The 25,527-nt window shown below is 43.9% G+C and overlaps 1 protein-coding gene across 1 annotated transcript in view; it reads right to left on the reverse strand.

The window, feature by feature from the left end:
- Positions 1–8,368: 8,368 nt before the first annotated feature.
- Positions 8,369–25,527, reverse strand: part of LOC110492722 (monocarboxylate transporter 1) — a 57,510-nt gene continuing 40,351 nt past the window's right edge. The window contains exons 2-5 of the mRNA XM_036947863.1: positions 14,649–15,019; positions 10,491–10,634; positions 9,608–10,405; positions 8,369–9,373 (exon numbers count right to left, since the gene is read on the reverse strand). Coding sequence (XP_036803758.1) covers positions 9,042–9,373; positions 9,608–10,405; positions 10,491–10,634; positions 14,649–14,865 — 1,491 coding nt within the window. The 5' untranslated portion in view covers positions 14,866–15,019 and the 3' untranslated portion in view covers positions 8,369–9,041. The remainder of the gene's footprint in view (positions 9,374–9,607; positions 10,406–10,490; positions 10,635–14,648; positions 15,020–25,527) is intronic.

Below are 25,527 nucleotides of genomic sequence, written 5' to 3' on the forward strand. Positions count from 1 at the left end.
GATTTTTACCTTGTCAGCGAAATAAAAAGAAAACAGGTTAAGACATTTTTCGCTAACAGAAAAACCTTATTTACAGATGTATTCAGACCCTTTGCTATGAGACTAGAAATGGAGCTCAGGTGCATCCTGCTTCCATTGATCAGCCTTGAGATGTTTCTACAACTTGATTGGACTCCACAGAAGAACACGAAGCTAGTTTCAGTATCGGTGATGAACACGAAGCTAGTTTTAGTATCGGTGATGAACACAAAGCTAGTTTTAGTATCGGTGATGAACACAAAGCTAGTTTTAGTATCGGTGATGAACACAAAGCTAGTTTTAGTATCGGTGATGAACACAAAGCTAGTTTTAGTATCGGTGATGAACATGAAGCTAGTTTTAGTATCGTGATGAACATGAAGCTAGTTTTAGTATCGGTGATGAACATGAAGCTAGTTTTAGTATCGGTGATGAACATGAAGCTAGTTTTAGTATCGGTGATGAACATGAAGCTAGTTTTAGTATCGGTGATACCACTTTATATTGTAATACATTGAGTTCTATATCACGTCTGCTGAATTTTTATATCGATAGACTTTATTAAATCAGAAACACACCATGAGACAGCGTTGTGTTTTAAATGGTTTATTCATTTCCTCCCCATAAAAAGTAACACTGCATTGTTTGTTATTTTTACACAGTCATGTTTTCTTTCCAGTGAAATGTCATATGTTTTCTACTGTTCTCCGAACTCTAGAGGTCAACCTGCTGGCTTGTGCTGCGGAGACATTCAACTATAAATCACAAGCAATGTTCCCTCTAAGATGAAGCACGAGATTTAACTTCACTCAACTTTCTAGAGTTTTCTCCCTGTAATTCACTCTCAATGTTTCCCTTTACTGTGGGAATTGTCAGAGAATCAATGAAATATTAACCGCTTTCCATGTAACATACCGAAACAAAATGAACTATGCAAGACTTAGTATGCAAAACTATGCAAGAGATTGTGTTTTAGGCAGAACCCACCAGAATAGGAACTATGACTCGTCCTCTACACAAACCACACATTGGCTGCTACTGTGGGCTGAATGATACAACAGCTATTTCCATGTTCAAATGTTATGGGATGCATTTTCTCCATTGTTTTGATGGTAGGCCACTCTGGTAGGCCTACATTATGATCACATAGCCACAGTAGCCTACTTGACCACTGTCTGAAAATGTAACTGTAAAGCCGGTACAGCCTCAGTAAACGCGCCGGAAGTTGCACAGAACCTTCACAACATTCAACAAGTTTGTGCTAAGCAGACCTGAAATTTGCTCAGCGCCTAAATTATTTTAAGGGAACATTGATCACAAGAACCAAAACTCCTCCACACTGCTGGAAGAGTATGACTTATTAAATGTTAAATCCTGTCAACCTTCCAGGTGTCTTTTTACAACCAGGGTTCACCTCAAGACATCACAAGCCACAGTAGCTTTATATTCCTTCAGTTCAAATATGTACCTCATCCTTCCTCACAAAATGACAGAAAGGAGGGGAGGCGGAAAGGCAGTGTTTGAGTGGATCTAAACAGGGCCCAAATCCCTCATTAAGCACCAGATAATAACTAGCTATTGCATAATACAACTGAAGCAGCAACACTGTTCCTTCATTACCATCCATCAAATAGGAAAAACATGATGAAACACTTCCTTTAAAACATGACATCACACACAGTAAAGAAAGGCTGCATCACAATATCATGGAAGACTGAGAACAAGAAATGCTAAAGTAATCAAGTGTTACAAACATGATTTAATTCTGTTTCTAAAAACATTTCAATGTGGGGTGCTGATCGATGGAGTTAAATGACAAATCTGAAAGGTTGAAAAATTATTGAGGATAAATCTTTGTCCCCTGGGCAACCTAACCCAGAGAGAAGGTTCTAATGTCCTAAAGGCTCTACTGCCCTCTCCTGGTGACAGCCGGTACTACCACAGCCTTCTGAATGTTCTAAATATTCTACCGCCCTCCCCTGGTTACAGACGGTACTACCCCAGCCTTCTGAATATTCTAAAGCACAGTCGCTGACTGGTCGATCTTCAAGGTATTCTTAGTCAATCATCAAACATGTCTGTAGAAAAGCCAACGATAAAGGCTCGCTCTCCTTTTTTATTCATGTTACACGGTTGTTAGTAGGTGCATTGATTCAGAAGCCCTGCACACCGGCTAGGCAAAGTGCTCCCATTTTGAAACATTTTATTTGTCTGAAAAGATCAACTCCGCCTACTCTAGAGACTGGGAGATCTGTAGCTAAATGGAGCGTGCCTGCAGATCTTCCAGGACCCTTGGCCACAGCAGTTTGATAGGCTACTAGCCTACATAACATTTAAAACATTTTAGAATTATGACCACAGAGAGAGCGTCATAGAATAGAGCAAAGAGCCGCTGAGTTTGTGTATTCAGCACTGTCAACTGTGTTTATTCAACACTAATACAAAACATAAAACGCGCTTCTCCATACTTCCGCTCACGCTGTAGCTGCAATGAATGAGTAGCCAAGTGCAGCGATAGCCCTGCGTTTTATCATTATTAGCAACTTGTCGTGTCTATTTTAATATCAAGGAATATTTCACTTTCTCTGGTCACAGGAACAACATGAATTTGTGCATGAGGCAGATGCGGTGCGACTCAAGTTTGGCCACCAGGTGGAAGACGGTGTCCCCTCTCTCTGGTCAGTCTCACGGGAGGAAAAGGAGAGAACAGGGACCGTGAGAGGTGAACCCTCTGCTGCTCTTTCTCTCCCTCCATTGAGACTAATGCAGTGTTCAAAACAACTGGGAACTTGGAAATCTCTGCCTTCCGACTTCAGTGTGTTGAAGAAAACTGGGAACTCTGAATGTTCTTTTTTTAGATCCGACTGGGAAAATTTGTTTTGAAGGACATCCAACTCGGAATTCCCAGTCGGAAACTCTGGCATCTTTCTAGAGGTCCGCCTTTCCAACCTGAAGATCACTGACTTCATATTTTTGACCTAGTTTTATTTTTCTCAAATTCCCAGTTGTATTGAAAGCACCATGACCATAAGATGCAGGTAACATCAGTGCAGTAAAATAAAAAAGCTAATTATTTTAATTAATGCTCCACAGTGCCTTGCAAGTGCTACACCAACTGATCTATTTTGTTATCAAGGCTCGATATTTAAAATAATATGGTCGAACAACAATATTGGCAGGCCAGGCACATAGCCAATATGCTGTGATAATGTATTAGACCAGGCACATAGCCAATATGCTGTGATAATGTATTAGGCCAGGCACATAGCCAATATGCTGTGATAATGTATTAGGCCAGGCACATAGCCAACATGCTGTGATAATGTATTAGACCAGGCACATAGCCAATATGCTGTGATAATGTATTAGGCCAGGCACATAGCCAACATGCTGTGATAATGTATTAGACCAGGCACATAGCCAATATGCTGTGATAATGTATTAGGCCAGGCACATAGCCAATATGCTGTGATAATGTATTAGGCCAGGCACATAGCCAATATGCTGTGATAATGTATTAGGCCAGGCACATAGCCAATATGCTGTGATAATGTATTAGGCCAGGCACATAGCCAATATGCTGTGATAATGTATTAGGCCAGGCACATAGCCAATATGCTGTGATAATGTATTAGGCCAGGCACATAGCCAATATGCTGTGATAATGTATTAGGCCAGGCACATAGCCAATATGCTGTGATAATGTATTAGGCCAGGCACATAGCCAATATGCTGTGATAATGTATTAGACCAGGCACATAGCCAATATGCTGTGATAATGTATTAGGCCAGGCACATAGCCAATATGCTGTGATAATGTATTAGACCAGGCACATAGCCAACATGCTGTGATAATGTATTAGACCAGGCATATAGCCAATATGCTGTGATAATGTATTAGGCCAGGCACATAGCCAATATGCTGTGATAATGTATTAGGCCAGGCACATAGCCAATATGCTGTGATAATGTATTAGGCCAGGCACATAGCCAATATGCTGTGATAATGTATTAGGCCAGGCACATAGCCAATATGCTGTGATAATGTATTAGACCAGGCACATAGCCAATATGCTGTGATAATGTATTAGGCCAGGCACATAGCCAATATGCTGTGATAATGTATTAGACCAGGCACATAGCCAACATGCTGTGATAATGTATTAGACCAGGCATATAGCCAATATGCTGTGATAATGTATTAGGCCAGGCACATAGCCAATATGCTGTGATAATGTATTAGGCCAGGCACATAGCCAATATGCTGTGATAATGTATTAGGCCAGGCACATAGCCAACATGCTGTGATAATGTATTAGACCAGGCACATAGCCAATATGCTGTGATAATGTATTAGGCCAGGCACATAGCCAACATGCTGTGATAATGTATTAGACCAGGCACATAGCCAATATGCTGTGATAATGTATTAGGCCAGGCACATAGCCAATATGCTGTGATAATGTATTAGGCCAGGCACATAGCCAATATGCTGTGATAATGTATTAGGCCAGGCACATAGCCAATATGCTGTGATAATGTATTAGGCCAGGCACATAGCCAATATGCTGTGATAATGTATTAGGCCAGGCACATAGCCAATATGCTGTGATAATGTATTAGGCCAGGCACATAGCCAATATGCTGTGATAATGTATTAGGCCAGGCACATAGCCAATATGCTGTGATAATGTATTAGGCCAGGCACATAGCCAATATGCTGTGATAATGTATTAGACCAGGCACATAGCCAATATGCTGTGATAATGTATTAGACCAGGCACATAGCCAATATGCTGTGATAATGTATTAGACCAGGCACATAGCCAACATGCTGTGATAATGTATTAGACCAGGCATATAGCCAATATGCTGTGATAATGTATTAGGCCAGGCACATAGCCAATATGCTGTGATAATGTATTAGGCCAGGCACATAGCCAATATGCTGTGATAATGTATTAGGCCAGGCACATAGCCAATATGCTGTGATAATGTATTAGACCAGGCACATAGCCAATATGCTGTGATAATGTATTAGGCCAGGCACATAGCCAATATGCTGTGATAATGTATTAGGCCAGGCACATAGCCAATATGCTGTGATAATGTATTAGGCCAGGCACATAGCCAATATGCTGTGATAATGTATTAGGCCAGGCACATAGCCAATATGCTGTGATAATGTATTAGGCCAGGCACATAGCCAATATGCTGTGATAATGTATTAGGCCAGGCACATAGCCAATATGCTGTGATAATGTATTAGGCCAGGCACATAGCCAATATGCTGTGATAATGTATTAGGCCAGGCACATAGCCAATATGCTGTGATAATGTATTAGGCCAGGCACATAGCCAATATGCTGTGATAATGTATTAGGCCAGGCACATAGCCAATATGCTGTGATAATGTATTAGGCCAGGCACATAGCCAATATGCTGTGATAATGTATTAGGCCAGGCACATAGCCAATATGCTGTGATAATGTATTAGGCCAGGCACATAGCCAATATGCTGTGATAATGTATTAGACCAGGCACATAGCCAATATGCTGTGATAATGTATTAGGCCAGGCACATAGCCAATATGCTGTGATAATGTATTAGGCCAGGCACATAGCCAATATGCTGTGATAATGTATTAGGCCAGGCACATAGCCAATATGCTGTGATAATGTATTAGGCCAGGCACATAGCCAATATGCTGTGATAATGTATTAGGCCAGGCACATAGCCAATATGCTGTGATAATGTATTAGGCCAGGCACATAGCCAATATGCTGTGATAATGTATTAGGCCAGGCACATAGCCAATATGCTGTGATAATGTATTAGACCAGGCACATAGCCAATATGCTGTGATAATGTATTAGGCCAGGCACATAGCCAATATGCTGTGATAATGTATTAGGCCAGGCACATAGCCAATATGCTGTGATAATGTATTAGGCCAGGCACATAGCCAATATGCTGTGATAATGTATTAGGCCAGGCACATAGCCAATATGCTGTGATAATGTATTAGACCAGGCACATAGCCAATATGCTGTGATAATGTATTAGACCAGGCACATAGCCAATATGCTGTGATAATGTATTAGACCAGGCACATAGCCAATATGCTGTGATAATGTATTAGGCCAGGCACATAGCCAATATGCTGTGATAATGTATTAGGCCAGGCACATAGCCAATATGCTGTGATAATGTATTAGGCCAGGCACATAGCCAATATGCTGTGATAATGTATTAGGCCAGGCACATAGCCAATATGCTGTGATAATGTATTAGGCCAGGCACATAGCCAATATGCTGTGATAATGTATTAGGCCAGGCACATAGCCAATATGCTGTGATAATGTATTAGACCAGGCACATAGCCAATATGCTGTGATAATGTATTAGACCAGGCACATAGCCAATATGCTGTGATAATGTATTAGACCAGGCACATAGCCAATATGCTGTGATAATGTATTAGGCCAGGCACATAGCCAATATGCTGTGATAATGTATTAGGCCAGGCACATAGCCAATATGCTGTGATAATGTATTAGGCCAGGCACATAGCCAATATGCTGTGATAATGTATTAGACCAGGCATATAGCCAATATGCTGTGATAATGTATTAGACCAGGCACATAGCCAATATGCTGTGATAATGTATTAGGCCAGGCACATAGCCAATATGCTGTGATAATGTATTAGGCCAGGCACATAGCCAATATGCTGTGATAATGTATTAGGCCAGGCACATAGCCAATATGCTGTGATAATGTATTAGGCCAGGCACATAGCCAATATGCTGTGATAATGTATTAGGCCAGGCACATAGCCAACATGCTGTGATAATGTATTAGGCCAGGCACATAGCCAATATGCTGTGATAATGTATTAGGCCAGGCACATAGCCAATATGCTGTGATAATGTATTAGGCCAGGCACATAGCCAATATGCTGTGATAATGTATTAGGCCAGGCACATAGCCAATATGCTGTGATAATGTATTAGGCCAGGCACATAGCCAATATGCTGTGATAATGTATTAGGCCTACTGCACAATCCTACAGAACTGTTTTTATTAGGTTCATGTTACATTATTAAAGTCATTTAAGGAAAAACAATCTGAGCTGTAGATCTTGGCTGACTTGTTGACTGTGAAAGTGATTTTGAATCAGAAAACGTGAACACTGTTCTAAAGACTCTACTGCCCTCTCCTGGTGACAGCCGGTACTACCCCAGACTGCTGAACGTTCTAAAGATTCTACTGCCCTCTCCTGGTGACAGCTGGTACTACCCCAGACTGCTGAATGTTCTAAAGACTCTACTGCCCTCTCCTGGTGACAGCTGGTACTACCCCAGACTGCTGAATGTTCTAAAAACGACTGCCCTCTCCTGGTGACAGCTGGTACTACCCCAGACTGCTGAATGGAAGGACTTACTGAATTAACGCTCATACTGTATCTGCAGACATAGGACCTCAAAATAGTACCCTTTACCTTAGTGCACTATACAGGGTTTAGGGCTCTGGTCTAAAGTAGTGCACTATATAGGGAACAGGATTCAGTTTGGGACATATTGATACAGTATCTGCTGATATGATACAGCACTAAAAGAAACGCCTGTGTCTGTATCTGCCTGCCGGCGTGTGTCTGCCTGCGTGTCCATCTGCCTGCCTGCGTGTCCATCTGCCACACACAGAGCTAACTGTGAAGACACACAATTCAGTCCCATTCAAAATCCCATTTTCCCTAACCTGTACTCTTACCTTAACCCCAACCCTAGCTCCTAACCCTTAACATCATTCTAACACTAATTCTAACCCTAAACGTCTAGAAATAGGATTTGACCTTGTGGGGACTAACAAAATGTCCCCAGTTGGTCACATTTTTGTTCCTTTACTATTCTTGTGGGGGACAAAAATAGTTACACACGTCCCCACACGCCCACGTTCGCCCGCCCACACACACCCGTCCGTCCGTCCGCCCGCCCACACACACCCGTCCGCCCGCCCACACACACACACACACACACACACACACGTCCGCCCGCCCACACACACCCGTCCGCCCGCCCACACACACCCGTCCATCCGCCCGCCCACACACACGTCCATCCGTCCGTCCGTCCGCCCGCCCACACACACCCGTCCGCCCGCCCACACACACCCGTTCGCCCGCGCCCACACACACACACACAAACGTCCGCCCGCCCACACACACACACACACCCGTACGTCCGCCCGCCCACACACACACACACACAAGGTTGTGTCTGTCTTCAGAAAGATGTTCAAAGTGCTTACAAAAAGCTTCTCGGCTAAACTGAAAAGCTTAGCGGTTGAAATCACATCGTTGTGCTCCTCAACTAGAAATCTACATCATTACAGAATCACAATAGTCTACATTCTACTAATCATTAACATTATAAAAACAACACTATCAATCATTCTGATCACCTATAATACTGTGATTGATCGTACCGCACACAGGATCTGGGAAGCACAAAGACTGATGTGATGACATGACCATTCAGGTATGTATGAAGACAGTGTGTAGAGCTGGGATAGATACTGGATGTTGTATATGTGAGCTCAGAGACAGTAGTCCTCTGTGTTATAGCTCGTCTACTGTAGAGGACTCGGCTCAGTTTACCAAAGGTACCTAAACCAGAGGGTGTGTGTCCAGATCAGGTCAGTCTCTATACAGCAGGGGTTGGCAACAGGAGGCCAACGGGCCAAAACCAGCCCGAAAGTGATTTTTTGGGCCCCCCGAAGTAGTAGTAGTAGTAATAATAATAATAATAATAATAATAATAATAATAATAATAATAAGGGGGATACAGGAATTCAACTAAAAATTATTTAAATTTAGGAAATGTGCTCCCAAATATTCTCAATGTAATCAAGGTATGAAATTGATCATGTCTTTTTGGGCTTAGTTGTGGTAATTTACAGTGTTCAAATTATTCTAATTATGTTGTTTCGGCCCCTCGACTGCATTTAGTTGCCTACCCTGCTAAACAATATCTTCATCCATCTTAGAAACATCCGTCATGGGTGTGGCCTCACTACTCTCCTCCCCCCTTTCCTTCTCTCCCTCCAGCATGGCTGTGCACTCCTCCTTGGGCCGCTCTGTCTCTCTCCTCTCCTCCTTCTCTCCCCCCAGCATGGCTGTGCACTCCTCCTTGGGCCGCTCCGTCTCTCTCCTCTCCTCCTCCTCCTTCTCTCTCTCCAACAGCTTGTAGTTGATGCCCATCCCTACGAAGAGGAAAACTGAGGAGATGATGAGGATGATACCACAACACAGGTAGGTCCACTGGTAGTCACCATAGAAGTCATAGAAACGACCTGGAGGGGGGAAAGACAGAGGAGAGAGATAATTCACTTTTGTATATTATCTACCTCACTTGCTTTGGCAATGTTCATGTTTCCCATGCCAATAAAGCCCCTTGAATTGAATTGAGAGAGAGAGGGACGAGAGAGAGAAAGAGGGAGGAGAGAGAGACTTGTTGATGATGACAATAAGGGAAATTTGTTCATTGTGATATAGGTAGAGTATGGCTCTCTCTCTCACACACTTACTGAGTAGTGGCGGTCCCAGCAGTACCGGTCCACACTCCACGATGGTGACGAGTCCGACGGCTGAGGAGAACCTCTGGGCCCCGACCAGGTCCATCAGAGTCTCAAACAGAACTGCTGACAGCCAGCCGAACGCAAACCCAAAGAACACAGCATACACCACGAAGCCTACATAGTCCACGGACAGCGGCGCCAAGACGTGACACACCCCGTTATAGAGCACGGATGCAGCGAAGAAGTACTGTATCCTGGGTCGGACCCAGCGGGTGTTGGCTAACAGCCCCATAGAAGGACGGGCGAACATGTCAACAAAGGCGAGGATGGAGAGAAGCAGAGCAGCCTTCTCTTTACTGATGTCCTTACTCTTAGCGTAGTTGGAGAGGAAGACTAGGGGAGAGAACAGGCCAAAGAACATGATGACGTTGCCAAGGAGATACAGCAGGAAGCCGCGGTGTTTAAACAGCGTCAGGTCAATCACGGCATTGACACGCTGCATCACCGTCAGATTAGACTCCGCCTTCTTCACCGCCCCGTTCTCCGACAGTTGGGGGTCGGCAGGTTTGGGTCCAATGGGTCTCATCAAGGACCCAGCTACACAGCAGTTGAGCAGTAGACCACCTAGGATGAGGAAGGAGCCCCTCCAGCCAAACTGGTCAAAGAACCAGGAGTTAAGAGGAGCCAGCGTGGACAGGAAGACTGGGCTGCCCGCCATGGCAATGCCATTGGCTATAGGACGACGCTTATAGAAGTATTTACCAATCATAGTCAACGCCGGATTCAGGTTGAACGCTAGACCCAGACCTAGAGAGGAGAGGGGAGGGAGGCAATGATCAGTAAACTACTGTATTAGAAAAATGTCCACATACAAATACAGGGTTGGTGGTACCTCCAATAACTCCGACACAGAAGTAGAGTTGTTGCACAGTGTTGCAGAAGGAAGCTGCTATCAAACCACTTCCTGACAGACAGCCCCCTAGCATCATGATTGGTCGACTGCCATAGCGGTTCACCAGAATACTGCTAATTGGTCCTGGAGAGACAGGGGAGGGGGGGGAGAGGGACAGAAGATAATAATATTAGGAACAAGTTAGTTAGTGAATTAAAGTATTTATGTAAGGCCTCCTGAGTGGCCCAGTGGTCTAAGGCTCTGCATCACAGTGGTAGCTGTGCCACTAGAGATCCTGGTTTGAGTCCAGGCTCTGTCGCAGCCGGCCACGACCCATGGGGCGGCGCACAATTGGCCCAGCGTCCTCCGTGTTAGGCCGGCAGGGATGTCATTGTCCCGTCGCGCACTTGCAACTCCCGCGGGGGGCCGGGCGCAGTGCACGGTGTTTCCTCCGACACATTGGTGTGGATGGCTTTCGGGTTAAGTGGGCATTGTGTCAAGAAGCAGCGCGGCTTAGTTGCGTTGTGGAGGACGCACGGCTCTCGACCTTCGCCTCTCCCGAGTCCGTACGGGAGTTGCAGCAAAGAGACAAGACTAACTATTGGAGGTTTACTTAGTAGCAATGCAAATATCATGGTACAGGTAAATAGACACACTATTTTTTTATTTGACCTTTAACTAGGCAAGTCAGTTAAGAACAAATTCTTATTTTCAATGACAGCCTCCCGGGAAACAGTTGGTAAACTGCCTGACAAAGAAATGATCAGTCTATAATTTTAATGGTAGGTTTATTTGAACAGTGAGAGACAGAATAACAACAAAAAATCCAGAAAAACGCATGTCAAAAATTTTATAAATTGATTTGCATTTTAATGAAGGAAATAAGTATTTGACCCCCTCTCAATCAGAAAGATTACTGTCTCCCATGTGTCTTTTATACAAGTATGAGCTGAGATTAGGGATTAAGGGATTGCTCCTAATTTCAGCTTGTTACCTGTATAAAAAAAAACCTGTCCACAGAAGCAATCAATCAATCAATCAGATTCCAAACTCTCTACCATGGCCAAGACCAAAGAGCTCTCCAAGGATGTCAGGGACAAGATTGTAGACCTACACAAGGCTGGAATGGCCTTCAAGACCATCGCCAAGAAGCTTGGTGAGAAGTTGGTGCGATTATTCGCAAATGGAAGAAACACAAAATAACGGTCAATCTCCCTCGGCCTGGGGCTCCATGCAAGATCTCACCTCGTGGAGTTGCAATGATCATGAGAACGGTGAGGAATCAGCCCAGAACTACACGGGAGGATATTGTCAATGATCAAGGCAGCTGGGACCATAGTCACCAAGAAAACAATTGGTAACACACTACGCTGTGAAGGACTGAAATCCTGAGGTGCCCGCAAGGTCCCCCTGCTCAAGAAAGCACATATACATGCCTGCCTGAAGTTTGCCAATGAACATCTGAATGATTCAGAGGACAACTGGGTGAAAGTGTTGTGGTCAGATGAGACCAAAATGGAGCTCTTTGGCATCAACTCAACTCGCCCGTGTTTGGAGGAGGAGGAATGCTGCCTATGACCAAGAACACCATCCCCACCGTCAAACATGGAGGTGGAAACATTATGCTTTGGGGGTGTTTTTCTGCTAAGGGGACAGGACAACTTCACCGCATTAAAGGGACGATGGTCAAATCTTGGGTGAGAACCTTCCCTCAGCCAGGGCATTGAAAATGGGTCGTGGATGGGTATTCCGGCATGACAATGACCCAAAACACACGGCCAAGTCAACAAAGGAGTGGCTGAAGGAGAAGCACATTAAGGTCCTGGAGTGGCCTAGCCAGTCTCCAGACCTTAATCCCGTAGAAAATCTGTGGAGGGAGCCGAAGGTTCGAGTTGCCAAACGTCAGCCTCGAAACCTTAATGACTTGGAGAAGATCTGCAAAGAGGAGTGGGACAAAATCCCTCCTGAGATGTGTGCAAACCTGGTGGCCAACTACAAGAAACGTCTGACCTCTGATTGCCAACCAGGGTTTTGCCACCAAGTACTAAGTCATGTTTTGCAGAGGGGTCAAATACTTATTTCCCTCATTAAAATGTAAATCAATTTCTAACATTTTTTGACATGTGTTTTTCTGGATATTGTTGTTATTCAGTCTCTCAATGTTCAAATAAACCTACCATTAAAATTAGACTGATAATTTCTTTGTCAGTGTGCAAATGTACAAAATCAGCAGGGGATCAAATACTTTTTTCCCCCTCACTGTAGCTGTAAAATAGTAAATAATGGCTACTTCTCAGAAAGTTTTAAACTGCCAAGAGGAGTAAAACAAGGTTGTCCACTATTGGCATATTTATTTATTTATTATTGCCATCAAAATGTTACCTGTTAAATTGGATCCAACAATAATATTAAGGGTTTAGAAATCCTGGGCTTAAAAACAAAAATGTGTCATTGTACGCTGATGATTCATGTCTCCTGAGGGAGAATAGGCTTTGTCACGCCCTCTTCACGACCGTCTTGGTGTGTTTGGACCTTTCTAGTTTGTTGGTGATGTAGACACCAAGGAACTTGAAGCTCTCAACCTGCTCCACTACAGCCCTGTCGATGAGAATGGGGCATGCTTGGTCCTCCTTTTCCTGTGTTCCACAATCATCTCCTTTGTCTTGATCACGTTGAGGGAGAGGTTGTTGTCATGGCACCACACAGCCAGGTCTCTGACCTCCCTATAGGCTGTCTGGTCGTTGTCGGTGATCAGGCCTACCACTGTTGCCATTGGCAAACTTAATGATGGTGTTGGAGTCGTGCCTGGCCATGCAGTCATGAGTGAACAGGGAGTACAGGAGGGGACTGAGCAATCACCTCTGAGGGGCCCCTGTGTTGAGGATCAGCATGGTGGATGTGTTGTTACCTACCCTTACCACCTGGGGGCGACCCATCAGGAAGTCCAGGATCCAGTTGCAGAGAGAGGTGTTTAGTCCCAGGGTCCTTAGTTTAGTGATGAGCTTTGAGGGCACTATGGTGTTGAACGCTGAGCTGTAGTCAATGAACAGCATTCTCACATAGGTGTTCCTTTTGTCCAGGTCTGAAAGGGCAGTGTGGAGTGCAATAAAGATGGCATCATCTGAGGATCTGTTGGTGCAGTATGCAAATTGGAGTGGGTCTAGGGATTCTGGGATAATGGTGTTGATGTGAGCCATGACCAGCCTTTCAAAGCACTTCATTGCTACCGACGTAGCTATCTGACTTCCTCTGTTCTCCATATAGATCTCAGAACAGATCTATTTGACTTCCTCTGTTCTCCATATAGATCTCAGAACAGATCTATTTGACTTCCTCTGTTCACAACACTAATGACATGATAATGCCTGTCCATCCACCTGTAACACATGATCACTAGCTGTTGAGTGAGTATACAATGTGATATGTACACATCTTTTTGTAAAGAGAACAGAAAAGGGGTCAGAACATCTAGGGTAAAGCACATTATGAGGAGCCCCCTGAACCAATCACACAATTTAGCATGAAGAGGACTTTCACCCCATCTTTTCTCACCTTCTCTCCCACCCATCTTGCCCCCCCCCCCCTCTCCCACCCATCTTGCCCCCCCCCCTCTCCCACCCATCTTGCCCCCCCCCTCTCCCACCCATCTTGCCCCCCCCTCTCCCACCCATCTTGCCCCCCCCCTCTCCCACCCATCTTGCCCCCCCCCTCTCCCACCCATCTTGCCCCCCCCCTCTCCCACCCATCTTGCCCCCCCCCTCTCCCACCCATCTTGCCCCCACCCCTCTCCCACCCATCTTGCCCCCACCCCTCTCCCACCCATCTTGCCCCCCCCCCCTCTCCGACCCATCTTGCCCCCCCCCCCCCTCTCTGACCCATCTTGCCCCCCCCTTCTCCCACCCATCTTGCCCCCCCCCCCTCTCTGACCCATCTTGCCCCCCCCCCCTCTCCCACCCATCTTGCCCCCCCCCCCCCCCCCCTCTCCCACCCATCTTGCCCCCCCCCCCCCCTCCCACCCATCTTGCCCCCCCCCCCCTCTCCGACCCATCTTTTTAATCCATGTTTTTAATGAAGACAGTATTTGTCTCTGTGTTTCAGTGACGACAGAAACCCCTTCTGGGAGATCAGATTCCTCCCCTACCAGCCCCCACCACTCACCTCCACCGTACATGCAGGCCAGCATGATAGAGGAGATCCATGAGACCTGTGAGGGAGTAGCGTCAAAGGTGGCCTCCAGCTCCTTGAAGAAGACAGTGATGGACTTGGGGAAGGCATAGGAGAAGCCAATAGAGATGAAGGCTCCCACCACCACCGCCCAGCCCCAGCCCCCCTCTGGAGGAGTGTAGCCCACCGGACCGCCCACCGCTGGGGCCATGCTGTCAGAGGGATAGTCCTAACACCCCCACACTGAAGGGTAGGTCACACAAACCCGTTTGAGGTGGCTGGTTAAGACACTGGTAGAGGTTGTAGTTATAGTCAGTCAGTCCTTCCTTCTCAGTCTGTAGCTACCATCAGGAATCACTCTGGACCTGCAGACAGACAGAGACATTTGAATGTTAGTCATTTAGCAGATGGAGGAGGATTATTTCAGATACTGTTTGAAGAGGTTTCCGATGGTGAAGATATTGTTTGAAGAGGTTTCAGATGTTTAAGATACTGTTTGAAGAGGTAGGGGTTTCAGATGTTTAAGATATTGTTTGAAGAGGTAGGGTTTCAGATGTTTAAGATACTGTTTGAAGGGGTTTCAGATGTTTAAGATACTGTTTGAAGGGGTTTCAGATGTTTAAGATACTGTTTGAAGAGGTTTCCGATGGTGAAGATATTGTTTGAAGAGGTAGGGGTTTCAGATGTTTTCGGAAGATGGACAGGGACTCGGCTCTCTTAGCTTCAGAGGGAAGCTGGTTCCACCATTTGGGTGCCAGGACAGAGAAGAGCTTGGGGTCGGAGGGCCAAGAGACCCGAGGTGGCAGAACAGTGTGCTCAGGTTGGGGTGTAGAATTTAAGCATAGCCTGAAGGTAGGGAGGGACAGTTCCTCTTGCTGCTCCGTAGGTAAACACCATGGTCTTGTAGTGGATGTGAGCTTTGACTGGAAGCCAGTGGAGTGTGGAGAGGAGTGGGATGACATGAATTTGGGAAAGTTGAAAACGAGGCGGGCTGCTGCGTTCTGGATAAGTTGTGGGGTTGTGGTGGAAAAATTACAGTCAGACATACTATGCTGTTTTACTTAGACAATTGTCCATTGTTATATGCTAGTGTTTCTTTTGCTGATGCAGGCTCGTCTTGTGTGACTCAGTCATAAGTCTGGGTGTACAGTTAAAAGCCGGGTGCGACCACAGTATGTGACATCCCATTTGTACTATCTGCAGGAACTCATCTGTGTGGAAACTTGCAGGAAGGGACAGAGAATTGTGGCAACGTCAGCTATCTTAATCTGCACAGACAAGCTAATCACCTTTTATATATTATTATGCCCCTTTTGCATCTGCTAACTGCCACATAGACAAAGAGGTCTGACTTTTCTATAAAAGCTGAGCCAACTGTTCTTTGGGCTCTTAACTCTGCACCATTGAGTGGATTGTTAATCGCTTCATTTTTGCAAATCTTATAATAAAGTTGTTGTTTGAAGAATCTACAGTATCTCTTCTTCTGGTTAGAATTTCCACAAAAGGGTTTAATAGCACAAGCCGGGAGCCAACAGTGAGTTGCAGTGGATGGAGGACAAGTGTCTGGATTAGTATTAGGATGCGCCGCTTCCTGTGTTAGGTAGGGTCATACTCTACGGATGTTCCACTTCCTGTGCGAGGTAGGGTCGTACTCGACGGATGTTCCTCTTCCTGTGTGAGGTAGGGTCGTACTCTACGGATGTTCCTCTTCCTGTGTGAGGTAGGGTCGTACTCTACGGATGTTATAGAGCATGAACCTGCAGGAGCGGGTCACCGCTTTAATGTTTGCACAGAACGACAGGGTGTTGTCCAGGGTCACGCCAAGGTTCTTTGCACTCTGGGAGGGCAACACTGGAGTTGTCAATCGTGATGGAGAGATCACATCTACACTGCTCAAAACAATTAAGGGAACACTAAAATAAGACATCCTACATCTGAATGAATGAAATATTCTTATTAAATACTTTTTTCTTTACATAGTTGAATGTGCGGACAACAAAATGACACAAAAATCTATCAACCCATGGAGGTCTGGATTTGGAGTCACACTCAAAATTAAAGTGGAAAACCACACTACAGGCGGATCCAACTTTGATGTAATGTCCTTAAAACCTGTTGCGACGAGCAAACCCGTATCCGGGAGCGTAATTATAGCCTCAAGCTCATTAGCATAACGCAACGTTAACTATTCATGAAAATCGCAAATGAAATAAATATATTAGTTCACAAGCTTAGCCTTTTGTTAACACTCATCTCATATTTTCAAAAAATGCTTTTCAACAATAGCTACACAAGCATTTGTGTAAGAGTATTGATTGCTAGCATAGCATTAAGCCTAGCATTCAGCAGGCAACATTTTCACAAAAACAAGAAAAGCATTCAAATAAAATAATTTACCTTTGAAGAACTTTGGATGTTTTCAATGAGGAGACTGTTAGATAGCAAATGTTCAGTTTTTCCAAAAAGATTATTTGTGTAGGAGAAATTGCTCCATTTTGTTCATCACGTTTGGCTGAGAAAACCCCCCGTCATCTTGGTTTCGCCTGTAGCATCAGTTCTGTGGCACTCACAGATAATATCTTTGCAGTTTTGGAAACGTCAGAGTGTTTTCTTTCCAAAGCTGTCAATTATATGCATAGTCGAGCATCTTTGTGACAAAATATCTTGTTTAAAACGGGAACGTTTTTCATCCAAAAATTAAATACTGCCCCCAGAGTTTCAAGAGGTTAAAACAAGTCAAAATGAGGCTCAGTGTGTGTGGCCTCCACGTGCCTACATGACCTCCCTACAACGCCTGGGCATGCTCCTGATGAGGTGGCGGATGGTCTCCTGAGGGATCTCCTCTGTCGTGGAAATTTCCTCTATTTACCAAATCATGAGAGCAAACCACACACCAGTCAGTTATGCTTAATCTTACACCTTTAATAATAATTAAGCTTTTGCAATAGCATTTTTTACTTTCAACAGTTCAGTATCTCTAATGAAAAGTTGAGAGTTCCAACATAATGGCAAATGGGATCCTTTATAGCAAAGATCCACCCCCCCCTAGACGACATGACAAACCACAGGTCTTAGGAACTTACACAAAGAAAGACTTTACTTCAGAGAGGAGTATCCCCTAGCCAGACAGAGTTGGCTATAAATTATCGTTCAGTTTGGTCTCCTAAAGGAAGCTCTTATTTCATCCTTGGTACAAAAATGGTACCAAGACATTACCCCCACCCTATGATATATATCAAATTGTCATTTAGATACAACCAATTCTAAATACAACCAATCCTGGACAAGCTCACGGAGAGGAGAGTGAGGCTATAGGTTAAGATAGGAGCAACAAAAGAGGGAGCATAGAATGATTCCAGACACTGCCATCCTCCTCTCCCCGATGGGAAAAGTAGGGAGTGACTGGCAAACAGACACAGTGGAGCAAAAGATGTTTACACATGATGACACCTTGACCTCTCCCCGGCCCAAACAACTTAGTCTTGACATAGAACAGATACTGAAACCCCGCCACAGTATTATACAAAAATAACATTCTGATGAGAAGTAACTTACAAACATATGATGAATATAAAACATCTTACCTATGTTACCACCTAATTCTGATTATTCCCCAACACCTCCCAGACCTGGACTAAAGCATCTGCCAACTCCTGGACAGTCTGTTGTGCAACGTGGCGTTGGTGGATGGAGCGAGACATGATGTCCCAGATGTGCTCAATTGGATTCAGGTCTGGGGAACGGGCGGGCCAGTCCATAGCATCAATGCCTTCCTCTTGCAGGAACTGCTGACACACTCCAGCCACATGAGGTCTAGCATTGTCTTGCATTAAGAGGAATCCAGGGCCAACCGCACCAGCATATGGTCTCACAAGGGGTCTGAGGATCTCATCGCGGTACCTAATGGCAGTCAGGCTACCTCTGGCGAGCACATGGAGGGCTGTGCGGCCCCCCAAAGAAATGCCACCCCACACCATGACTGACCCACCGCCAAACCGGTCATGCTGGAGGATGTTGCAGGCAGCAGAACATTCTCCACGGTGTCTCCAGACTCTGTCACGTCTGTGACATGTGCTCAGTGTGAACCTCCTTTCATCTGTGAAGAGCACAGGGCGCCAGTGGCGAATTTGCCAATCTTGGTGTTCTCTGGCAAATGCCAAACGTCCTGCATGGTGTTGGGCTGTAAGCACAACCCCCACCTGTGGACGTCGGGCCCTCATACCACCCTCATGGAGTCTGTTTCTGACCGTTTGAGCAGACACATGCACATTTGTGGCCTGCTGGAGGTCATTTTGCAGGGCTCTGGCAGTGCTCCTCCTGCTCTTCCTTGCACAAAGGCGGAGGTAGCGGTCCTGCTGCTGGGTTGTTGCCCTTCTATGGCCTCCTCCACGTCTCCTGATGTACTGGCCCGTCTCCTGGTAGCGCCTCCATGCTCTGGACACTACGCTGACAGACACAGCAAACCTTCTTGCCACAGCTCACATTGATGTGTCATCCAGGATGAGCTGCACTACCTGAGCCACTTGTGTGGGTTGTAGACTCCGTCTCATGCTACCACTAGAGTGAACGCACCAGACCAAAACATCAGCCAGGAAGCATAGGAACTGAGAAGTGGTCTGTGGTCCCCACCTGCAGAACCACTCCTTTATTGGGGGTGTCTTGCTAAATGCCTATAATTTCCACCTGTTGTCTATTCCATTTGCACAACAGCATGTGAAATGTATTGTCAATTAGTGTTGCTTCCTAAGTGTAAAGTTTGATTTCACAGAAGTGTGATTGACTTGGAGTTACATTGTGTTGTTTAAGTGTTCCCTTTATTTTTTTGAGCAGTGTATGTATTATTGCCATCGAAATGTTAGCATATAATTAAGGGATTAGAAATCCAGGGCTGAAAGACAAAACGGTGTCATTGTTGATGATTCATGTTTTATAACCACAATTACAATCCCTCCACAGCCTCAGAGGATCTAGATACTTTTTCTATTTTGGATTTAAAACAAATTATGATCAATATTACGTATTGGATCACTAAAAAAAATGCAATGTGTACTTGTAGTCTACCAATGGAATGGCAAGCCAGACAAAATTAAAAGGGCATTGCCCTAACTCTCCCTTGGTCTTTAGGGCAAATCTGGTCTGTGATAGGAGGGGGGGTTTTCACACCTAGCTCGGCTATTAGACTATTCTTTAGTAAAGGTTGAATAGTCTATTGTTCAGCTATTAGCCCCACTCCCCACCTTGCAACAACTGGATGTCTTTTTGTCGAGAGCAAAACTTTATTTTTCAATCAAAAATAATTGTTCTGAAAGCAAAAACGAGGCTTCAAAGTAAAACAATAAATACAAAATCTAATATTTTGTGATAGAGCGCAAAACGTTATGCATTTTATTCCCCAAAAATATTTAGAGAACAAAAAATGTTTTTGAAAACAAAACTCCAATTTAATTTCAGTATCAACCACCCTCCATTTTGTCAATTTTTTGAGTGTCAGTTTGGCTACAACCAATACTGTTCAGCCTTTCTTTCCGACACAAAGGAAGTCATAGCAGACAACTACAAAGAAGGACTGTGTGATGATGGCATCTCAGGTAAGCAGCACTGGGCGTTCTTCCGTCCAACTTTTAGCTGGTAGTTAAGCTCCTACGATTCAGTGTCAGCTCATAACATAACTATATTACATACATACCGTAGAATGATAAATCATGCAATTATTATTCTCAAGCTAACCAAAAGCATTTTACTACAAACACCTGTACTCACCATATTCAGTTGATTTAATCTAACTTTCTTTTATGGCAACTCGTAAGCAGGCCATGTCCTATGTGTTTCATAGTCGATATATAATCATCTTTCATTACAGTGTAAGGGTTAGCTTGGTTTACAGAGTGATGAAAGAACACAATATGTCTGTCAGGGAATGCTATTCTGATATGTCAGATGAAGGGTTAGACCAGAAAGTCAGAGCCATTAAGGTGAGGATGCACCATGAGGGCTTTAAGATGGTCAAAGGAAGTCTCAGAACAATGGGCCATCGTGTACAATGGCGAAGAGTTAGGGAGTCTTCGTAGCATTTAGATGGTGCCCCATGCGGGCTTTAAGATGGGCCATCGTGTACAATGGCGAAGAGTTAGGGAGTCTTCGTAGCGTTTAGATGGTGCAGGTATCATTGCCAGAATGATCCAGCTTCGTTGCATTGCTCGGCAAAGGTACTATATTCCTGCTCCCATGTCCCTCGTCCACATTGATACAAAATCAGAAATGGATAAAAAGGTACTAAGATGTACAATGTTCCATCAAACAGAAGTTATTTTAACTGTTTTATTCCTAGACAGATGTTCAATAATGTATGAAATTGGAGTTGTTCTTCATCAACTGGTGATACATAAATAATGAAGCAGGTTAATAATTTATTTTAATTCCAGTGCTTTTTTTTCAAGATACAACAACAGGTAAGTATATTATTTTGTATACATATTGCCCCTTTTTCCTCCCCTTTTTCCTCCAAACTTAACAATGGTCATTATGGCCAAACAGTTCCATTTGTGTTTCATCAGACCAGAGGACATTTCTCCAAAAAGTACAATCTTTGTCCCCATGTGCAGTTGCAAACCGTATTCTGGCTTTTTAATGGCGGTTTTGGAGCAGTGGCTTCTTCCTTGCTGAGCGGCCTTTCAGGTTATGTCAATATAGGACTCGTTTTACTGTGGATATAGATACTTTTGGACCGGTTTCCTCCAGCATCTTCACAAGGTCCTTTAGTGTTGTTCTGGGATTGATTTGCACTTTTCGCACCAAAGTACGTTCATCTCCAGGAGACAGAACGCATCTCCTGACGGCTGTGTGGTCCCATGGTGTTTATACTTGCGTACTACTGTTTGTACAGATGAACATGGTACCTTCAGGCATTTGGAAATTGCTCCCAAGGATGAACCAGACTTGTGAAGGTCTACAATTTTTTTCAGGGATCTTGGCGGATTTATTTTTATTTTCCCATGATGTCAAGCAAAGAGGCACAGAGTTTGAAGGTAGGCCTTGAAATACATCCACAGGTACACCTCCAATTGACTCAAATGATTTCAATTAGCCTATCAGAAGCTCCTAAAGCCATGATATCATTTTCTGGAATTTTACAAGCTGTTTAAAGGCACAGTCAACTTAGTGTATGTAAACTTCTGACCCACTGGAATTGTGATACATTGAATATTAAGTGAAATAATGTCTGTAAACAATTGTTGGAAAAAAATTGCTTGTGTCACGCACAAAGTACATGTCCTGCGGACGACGCAACAGTGGTAGGCTTGATTACCAACAACGACGAGACGGCCTACAGGGAGGAGGTGAGGGCCCTCGGAGTGTGGTGTCAGGAAAATAACCTCACACTCAACGTCAACAAAACTAAGGAGATGATTGTGGACTTCAGGAAACAGCAGAGGGAACACCCCCCTATCCACATCGATGGAACAGTAGTGGAGAGGGTAGCAAGTTTTAAGTTCCTCGGCATACACATCACAGACAAACTGAATTGGTCCACTCACACAGACAGCATTGTGAAGAAGGCGCAGCAGCGCCTCTTCAACCTCAGGAGGCTGAAGAAATTTGGCTTGTCACCAAAAGCACTCACAAACTTCTACAGATGCACAATCGAGAGCATCCTGGCGGGCTGTATCACCGCCTGGTACGGCAACTGCTCCGCCCTCAACCGTAAGGCTCTCCAGAGGGTGGTGAGGTCTGCACAACGCATCACCGGGGGCAAACTACCTGCCCTCCAGGACACCTACACCACCCGATGTCACAGGAAGGCCATAAAGATCATCAAGGACATCAACCACCCGAGCCACTGCCTGTTCACCCCGCTATCATCCAGAAGGCGAGGTCAGTACAGGTGCATCAAAGCTGGGACCGAGAGACTGAAAAACAGCTTCTATCTCAAGGCCATCAGACTGTTAAACAGCCACCACTAACATTGAGTGGCTGCTGCCAACACACTGACACTGACTCAACTCCAGCCACTTTAATAATGGGAATTGATGGGAAATGATGTAAATATATCACTAGCCACTTTAAACAATGCTACCTTATATAATGTTACTTACCCTACATTATTCATCTCATATGCATACGTATATACTGTACTCTATATCATCGACTGTATCCTTATGTAATACATGTATCACTAGCCACTTTAAACTATGCCACTTTGTTTACATACTCATCTCATTTGTACATACTGTACCCGATACCATCTACTGTATCTTGCCTATGCTGCTCTGTACCATCACTCATTCATATATCCTTATGTACATATTCTTTATCCCCTTACACTGTGTACAAGACAGTAGTTTTGGAATTGTTAGTTAGATTACTTGTTGGTTATTACTGCATTGTCGGAACTAGAAGCACAAGCATTTCGCTACACTCGCATTAACATCTGCTAACCATGTGTATGTGACAAATAAAATTTGATTTGATTTGATTTAACCGACTTGCCAAAGCGATAGTTCAACAAGAAATTTGTGGAGTGGTTGAAAAACGAGTTCTAAGTGTATGTAAACTTCAACTGTATGTCTAATAATGACATGGTCTTCTATTATTTGTCCGTATGTGTCTGTTTTTCAGCATAAAGTACTCTGTGGCCACTTAGTGTGGACACCAGGTGAGACCACACACACAGCCTCTCTCCTTCACGTCATCCCTCTCCCCTTTTTCCGTAAATCCTCTAGGTGATATCAACTGTGTTGGTGAACCCCTCCCCCATGTGAACTGGCTGACAGAGGGCACAGCATGATGAGGTGAGAGGTCAGGTCAACAGGAAGTATTATTAAAGCGATGCTTTACATTGAAATACAGACAGATGTAGTAGTCCCAGAGTTAATGATCCAAGGTCCTTACCTTGAGGTTTTAAGAGGTTAAGAGTAGAGGTCGACCAATTAAATCGGAATGGCCGATTAATTAGGGCCGATTTCAAGTTTTCATAACAATCGGAAATCGGTATTTTTGTGCACCGATTTGCATTTTATTATTTTTTTTTACACCTTTATTTAACCTTTATTTAACTAGGCAAGTCAGTTAAGAACACATTCTTATTTTCAATGACGGCCTAGGAACAGTGGGTGGGTTAACCTCATGAAACTCTGGGGGCAGTATTTCATTTTTGGATGAAAAACGTTCCCGTTTTAAACAAGATATTTTGTCACGAAAAGATGCTCGACTATGCATATAATTGACAGCTTTGGAAAGAAAACACTCTGACGTTTCCAAAACTGCAAAGATATTATCTGTGAGTGCCACAGAACTGATGCTACAGGCGAAACCAAGATTAAATTTCATACAGGAAGTGAGACAGATTTGAGGCGCTGTGTACCAATGTCTCCTTATATGGCTGTGATTGCGCAAGGAGAGAGCCTACACTTTGTCGTTTCCCCAAGGTGTTTACAGCATTGTGACGTATTTGTAGGCATATCATTGGAAAATTGACCATAAGAGACTACATTTACCAGGTGTCCGCTGGGTGTCCTCCGTCAAAACTATTGCGTAATCTCCAGGTGCGCGCATTTTTCCATTTAGTTCAGAGGAGAAACCAAACTGCCACGCGTGATTTATCATTGAATAGATATGTGAAAAACACCTTGAGGATTGATTCTAAACAACGTTTGCCATGTTTCTGTCGATATTATGGAGTTAATTTGGAAAAAAGTTTGCGTTGTTATGACTGAATTTTCAGGGTTTTTTCTCAGCCAAACGTGAAGAACAAAACGGACCGATTTCTCCTACACAAATAATCTTTTTGGAAAAACTGAACATTTGCTATCTAACTGGAGAGTCTCCTCATTGAAAACATCCAAAGTTCTTCAAAGGTAAATTATTTTATTTGAATGCTTTTCTTGTTTTTGTGAAAATGTTGCACGCTGAATGCTACGCTAAATGCTACGCTAGGTATCAAAACTCTTACACAAATGCTTGTTTTGCTATGGTTGAAAAGCATATTTTGAACATCTGAGATGAGTGTTTTTAACAAAAGGCTAAGCTTGACGTTGCGTTATTGTAATGAGCTTGAGGCTATAAAATAGGATCCCGGATCCGGGTTTGCTCGTCGCAACTGGTTAACTGCCTCGTTCAGGGGCAGAAAGACAGATTTTCACCCTGTCAGCTCGGGGGATCCAATCTTGCAACCTTACAGTTAATTAGTCCAACGCAATAACGACCTGCCTCTCTCGTTGCACTCCACAAGGAGACTGCCTGTTACGCAAATGCAGTAAGCCAAGGTAAGTTGCTAGCTAACTTCTTACCTGGGAATATTGAAGACTCATGTTAAAAGGAACCACCAGCTTTCATATGTTTTCATGTTCTGAGCAAGGAACTGAAACGTTAGCTCTCTTACATAGCACATATTGCACGTTCTTCTCCAACACTTTGTTTTTGCATTATTTCAACCAAATTGAACATGTTTCATTATCTACTTGAGGCTAAATTGATTTTATTGATGTATTATATTAAGTTTTAAAAAAGTGTTAATTCAGTATTGTTGTAATTGTCATTATTACAAAAACATTTATTTTTATTTTATAAAATCGGCCGATTAATCGGTATCGGCTTTTTTGGTCCTCCAATAAATCGGTATCGGCGTTGAAAAATCATAACCGGTCGACCTCTAGTTAACAGGTCATTAAGAGGTTCTTACCTCTTTCCTTTCTCTTCTATACCTCACTCCCCACCTCATCTTTCTTCCTCATTTTATAATGCACACCATATGTGCATTGACGTACAGACTGAACTTGTACTTATAATATTACAATTATTATATAAATAATTGTAATATTATAAGTACCATATATATATATATATATATATATATATATATATATATATATATATA

Source organism: Oncorhynchus mykiss, chromosome 16 (genome assembly GCF_013265735.2).
Source record: "Oncorhynchus mykiss isolate Arlee chromosome 16, USDA_OmykA_1.1, whole genome shotgun sequence".
In the NCBI taxonomy this organism is placed as follows: Eukaryota; Metazoa; Chordata; class Actinopteri; order Salmoniformes; family Salmonidae; genus Oncorhynchus; species Oncorhynchus mykiss.